This window comes from Drosophila melanogaster, chromosome 3R (genome assembly GCF_000001215.4).
Source record: "Drosophila melanogaster chromosome 3R".
In the NCBI taxonomy this organism is placed as follows: Eukaryota; Metazoa; Arthropoda; class Insecta; order Diptera; family Drosophilidae; genus Drosophila; species Drosophila melanogaster.
The window spans coordinates 10431508-10437630 of NT_033777.3; the positions used below are offsets into that span (position 1 = coordinate 10431508).

The 6123-nt window shown below is 43.4% G+C and overlaps 1 protein-coding gene across 1 annotated transcript; it reads left to right on the plus strand.

The window, feature by feature from the left end:
* Nucleotides 1-3281: 3281 nt before the first annotated feature.
* Cyp12e1 (Cytochrome P450 12e1) lies at nt 3282-5197 on the plus strand. The gene is made up of 6 exons (NM_141746.4): nt 3282-3370; nt 3428-3518; nt 3593-3836; nt 3885-4001; nt 4060-4510; nt 4569-5197. Exons 1-6 carry the CDS (start codon nt 3293-3295, stop codon nt 5154-5156), a joined length of 1569 nt encoding a protein of 522 aa, NP_650003.4. The 5' UTR covers nt 3282-3292; the 3' UTR covers nt 5157-5197.
* Nucleotides 5198-6123: the final 926 nt, after the last annotated feature.

Here is a 6123-nt window from a genome sequence, read left to right on the forward strand (position 1 = left end):
TTTTGTCGCTATAAAGTGTGCTAATCATCATTTAAAATTAACTAAATGCCCGCCTCTTAAGACAAACTTGATGAGTTTGGCCTTTGGCTCTCAGGATATCCTAGGGGTCCTTCAGCTCTCGGGGCTGTAAAACCAGGTTTATGTTGTTCTCGGCCCGTTAAGTGGATGGAAGATGCGTTTTTCATGTAGCTGCAAATGGCCGGGGCATGTGGCATCTTAAGATTGGGCCGTAACACTTGAGTGTGTGCCAAGTGACATTTGATTGCTCCAGTTCTGAGCGTTTGGAAAGTGCTGAGCTGCTGGATTCGCTTCGAAATTAATTGACAGACATTTGTAGGAAAAGTGTCAATCAAACTCAAGGCGGAAGTACTTAATTAACTTATCGAATCGAATAGAAGATGGTTTTAGCGTAGATATGTTTTAATGCTAGAAGCTGGATCCAGTTAAGTTTTTGACTGGTAATTGGTTAATCTTTTCTCAATAAATACCATATTTAAGAGGGACTAGTGCAAGAGAGTGTTGAACTCGAGCTTTAAATACTGTATGCTTCGCCCTATTCTGATTCCACTTTAAGCCCCATTATCATATGGCACTCTCCGCTTTTAATTGGGCCCCCAGTCGGAGAGTGCGTGTCATCCGCACTCACAGACACACTCACACACAGGGCACCCACACAAAGGGAAGCTTACTTCCGCCATTTTCTATGATGAATTGCTACTTTGGCTCAACGCACGCACACCCGTTCGCCGAAGAGAAGAAGATGCGCAGACGGGAGAAAGGAACAGAGATGAGCTGAGTACATCCAGTAGCTGAAAAGGACGAGGGACAGGAGCTCGCATAGATACACATTTATCCAGCTGTCGGCGGCGTTGACAGCGGTAGGAAAAAAGGAGTGCAGGGAGTGCCGAAAAGGAGCCGCTTACCTGGGCAGGTGAGCCCGAGCTCGGGACACGGGAAGTGCACTTTGGACACGGGACACCAACACATCGGGGTGCTTTTGCCGCTTATTTATGTCTGGCAATCATAAAGCGCACTAAAGAGCGAGCGAAAGCGATATAGAGGCGAGAACGAGACGGTGCGAGCGAGTGCAGGTTATGGCCTTCTATAACTCAGAACTGGGGAAACTCCAGGACCCGGAACCCAGAATTCAGTGCTCCGAACTCGCATGATGCCGCCTCGTTCTGGCCAACGTCTGCGTCCACTTTCGTTGGCTGCTGCTGCTGCTGATGTATTCCATACAAATTGCAGGTTTTAGTGTTTTTATTTTTACCCTCCAGCGCAGGGGTGAAATCCGGAATCCTGCTGACTACGTTCGGGGTGAAGCGGGTGGAGTGGGTGGAATGGGTGGCCCGAGTGGCTGCGTGGGCGAATGGGCAGGCGCATCATCCATCAATGGCATTTGCGGCAAGGACAGCGGCGAGTGCTCTCGGTGAGTGCTTCTGACGTTTTTGTGTCGCAGACACAACAACACTAATATTGGGGGCGAGTGGGGGAGGTCCCAGGATCTGGCTAGCATCCCCCTTCTTTTTTTTCCAAGCTCATGCGGCGAAATTTGTTCAGTTTTCGCTGCAAAGAAAAATCAAAATCTCTGCACTGAGGGGAAAATAACGATCACATATAATTCGATATAAAGTTGCTTAGTTTTTTGCCATTTCTGATATTCTTTTTAATATTATGTAATTGTTTTCATAAATGTATTTATGGCACCCAAAAAACTGTATTGTTTTAGCAACTCTTTCTGCGTTCTATTCTCTTCCTATTATCCTTTTTCTTTATTCTGTGCAAGGTCCTACCCTTTTGCCCTATGCTCTGCTATTTGTAAAATAATAACATAAAATATGGCTGGCCTTGAACAATTTACTTTTATTTTATTATTATTGCCCAGCCTCCGTTGAAACTCCGCTTCAACATGTGAATCGTTCTTTCCTCTCTTTCCTTTTGTAAATGTGGGTGTATGTGTGTTTTCGTGTGGGTGAGATGTCTGCATTGTTGTTGCGCCCCGCTTTTAGCTTCATTAAATTTATGTTGCAACCCACCCGCCGACCCCGCTTACTCCAAATATCCTGGGCCTAGTTGCACGTGCCGCGTGGCCGTAAAACAGATCGTAAAAGTTTATTACTTGCGGCTTTTGTTTGTTACTCTGTATGTGTGTGCTGCTTTCTCTTTTCCCTACGACTATGTGTGTGTGTGTGTGTGTGGTGCGCTCTCGCCTTTTCGATGTGTTTGTGTGAACCGCCGTCGCTGTCAGCTGTCAAATTGAATTTGTTTATATTGCCAACAGCTCGCCGCTCCAACAGGTTTCATTTTCACTCCCGTCCCGGAAATCATTGCGTCATGCTGATATTTTGTATTTTAACACCCCTCCGTCGCCCTCTGACTGCCACGCCCCCTTTTTTCCGGCCACGTCATCCTCAGGCTTTGTGTTTAGGCTGCAAAAGTCGATTTTTGTTGGTTTAGGTCAGTTTAGTTAGCTGGCTTTGACAGCTCAAAGTCGAGGTCAACTTTTGTATGCCCATCATCAGCTGTCTCTGTGTGAGTGTGAGTGTGAGCGAGCGTGTGTGTGCGTGCTCGAGTGTCCCTGTGTGTGTGACTGGGTTTCAGTCGGTGGGTGTGTATGTCCTTACACAGGATATATTTATGGGCCCGCTTGTCGAGACGCTTACACTCGCTGCGACGCGTCCTTGTCAGTTGCCAAAAACATAAAAAATCGATTTTATTATAGCCGTCAGTCTGGCCCGTCTATATAGATTTTCTGTCACCGCTGATATTGCCTTTGTCTGGGTATCGTTGTCCCTGTGTGGGTGTGTGTTGGTGACAGGCTTAAATTTCCGGCGGCTCTGCTAAGGTTTTTAAAGATCTAACAGGGTCAACGTTGCGTATGCGTTATGTGTAAGTTAGCTAGGGAAATTATAAGCTTAACATGAATTTAGATACCTTAACAGATAGTGAACGCTATGTGGCGACTATTAGAGTTTGAATGTATCATACACTTATGCTAAACATTGGATTTATTTGTAGAATGAGTACACAGAAATAACAGACGAAAGACAAAATATAGAATTAAGATAGGCATTCCAATTATGACATCACAAAAGCTTATTTCCAAGTTTTGCAATCTTTCCAACGAAATCGAGACCAAAACAAATTGCTGAAAAAAACATAAACAAAATTAATCAAATATTCACCCGCTGAGAAAAAGAGCGAACTGGAAAGCTTTGCAAAGCTCACTAAATGTGAATTAATTCAAAAAGTTTACTAATCGAAAGTTGAAAGAATCTTTTTAGTCTGCAAAATGTTGTCAACGCAGTGGAACGCAAATAAACAGATCTCTAGGCAGATCTACCAGCTATGCAGGGGTCTGGCCCAAAAGGTAAGGAAAATATATTTTAAATATATATTTATATGTGTATGTAGCATAAATCAATAGGCCACAGCAGTGAACTTGGAAGAGGCCAAACCTTATGCTGATATTCCGGGACCCAGTAAATTGCAATTGATCAGAGCTTTTCTGCCGGGCGGTAAGTGAAGGAAAAGCTTTCCAGTATTCTCTCATTCGAGAATTGTTGATCTTTTGTTGAAATCCTCTCTTAAGGTCTCTATAAGAATTTGCCGGTCCACGAAATGTTTCTCGATATGAACCGACAATATGGAAGTATCTTTCGGATGCCCAGTGTGGCAGGAACCGATTTGGTGCTAACGATGAATCCTCAGGACTACGAAGTAATCTTTCGAAACGAGGGTCAGTATCCTTATAGAAGGAGTTTTGAGGTAATGGACTACTTTAAAAGGGTTCACCGGCGGGAAGTATTCGATGGCTATGATGGGTTGACTTCGGGGTAAGTAAACTAGATTTGAGGAGTAATATGACATTTATAAACTTTTAGAAATGGACCTGCTTGGGGCAAAATGCGCACTGCTGTCAATCCCATTTTGTTGCAACCACGTAACGCCAAGCTTTATATGACGAATTTGGTACAAGTAAGCGATGAGTTTCTGGAGCGGTAAGCAATGTTAGAATTTTCACTAAAATCTAAAAGAACTTCTTTAATTAAATTTAAGCATTCGCATTATTCGAGATCCTGTTACGCAAGAGATGCCAGATGACTTTGCCGTGGACATTCGGCATTTGGTGATCGAATCGATTTGCTCTGTTGCCCTGAACACACATCTTGGCTTATTGGGAGAACAGCGGAATAACAAGGATATTCAAAAGCTCGTCTTGGCTCTGCAAGATGTAGTTGAGCTGGGCTTTCAGCTGGACATTATGCCCGCATTTTGGAAATATTTGCCAATGCCTAATTTCAAGAAGCTCATGCGTTCATTGGATACAATTACGGACTTTTGCTATTTCCACATTGGGAACGCTTTAAAACGGATCGAGGAGGACGCCAAGGCTGGAACACTGAATGAGATTGGTTTGGAAACTAGCCTGCTGGAGAAGCTGGCCCGCTTCGATCGCCAAACAGCAGTGATTATAGCCATGGATTTGCTATTTGCAGGAGCGGATCCTGTAAGTTTACAATTGAATCACTTCAAAATTATTAAAGTTCATTCTATTTCATTGGCAGACTCTTGTAACCCTAGGAGGAATCTTATTCAGCCTGTCCAAGAGTCCTGACAAGCAGGCTCGACTTCTGGAGGAGATCAGGGGAATATTACCCAACAAGGACTCATCGCTGACCATAGAAAATATGAGAAATCTGCCCTATCTAAGGGCCTGCATCAAGGAGGGCATTCGCATGTATCCCATTGGCCCGGGAACCCTTCGCCGAATGCCCCACGATGTGGTGCTCAGTGGATATAGAGTTGTGGCCGGAACGGATGTTGGCATTGCGGCCAACTACCAGATGGCCAATATGGAGCAGTTTGTGCCCAAGGTTCGAGAATTTATCCCTGAGAGGTGGCTGCGCGATGAATCCAACTCCCATTTGGTGGGTGAAACTGCCACTCCTTTTATGTATCTTCCCTTTGGTTTTGGACCAAGATCTTGCGCAGGCAAGAGGATTGTGGATATGATGCTGGAGATCGCCATTTCGCGGTTGGTAAGAAACTTTAAGATCGGGTTTGACTATCCCATTGAAAATGCGTTTAAGGCACAGTTCTTTGTGCAACCAAACATTCCCTTTAAGTTTAAGTTTATAGAGCGAAACGAATAATGTTGATGATGCTTGCAAAATATATATCATTGTTCACTCAGGAAAACACGCCTTAAAATAATACAAATTGAATATTATGTGCACAAAAAAACCTATTTAAAGATGATATTGTATAGATAAAAGGTTTCTTAATATTCCCACTTTTTTTTTGAGTCAACAACAACTTGTAATCGCCTGGCTAAAGACATTCAAGTGCTTTTGGTTGCATTCACATGTCCTCGTCGCTGAAGTGTCCTTTTGAACTCAATACGGCAACATCCACTTGAGCCAACATATCTTTACTGCTGTCCCAAAATAACTTTGGCATTTGCCGGCCATGTGAAGAGGACTCTTGACTGCAGAGAAAAAATACGTCGTGTAATTTATGTATATGGAGGGGTGGTGACTGGAGTCTTGAAAATCTTGAGAAAAGGTATTTTAAATGAGCTTTTGTTCGCAAACAACTTTAAACGAATTATCTTATAGTCTAAAGTATGAAGATCGTATAGATTTTGGTTAAAGCCTGTAAGTATGCAATATTTTTGCCAAAGATCACTTGTGGCGCCACCTCTGTGTCAGATTGAGTACTATTCACTGCCTTTAATCAACGTTAGGTTCAAGTTTAATCAGCTTCGTTATACACTCGCTTTAAGCCATCTATGCAGGATACTAACCCATACAACTCGAATGCTCACTCAACTATTGCCTCTGCCTCTCCGCGTCCTTCGTTATCGGTTGTAGTTGGACAAACAAATGCGCCGACATAAATAATGCAAAAGTATTCATTTTGACATCGAATAGACAAAGTTGCATTGAATTTTCATGTTTGTTCCTCTCGTTCTTTTATTTCTTTCAGTTACTTGTGCCGGATCTTATCTGACCCCCTCGCTTTCTCCTCCATGCAAACTCTTTCTATCTGTTTTCTGCTAGAAAGTCCTGCTCGTATGTCCTGGATTTTATGCTGCAGACCGGACTCACTCGTTGGTCG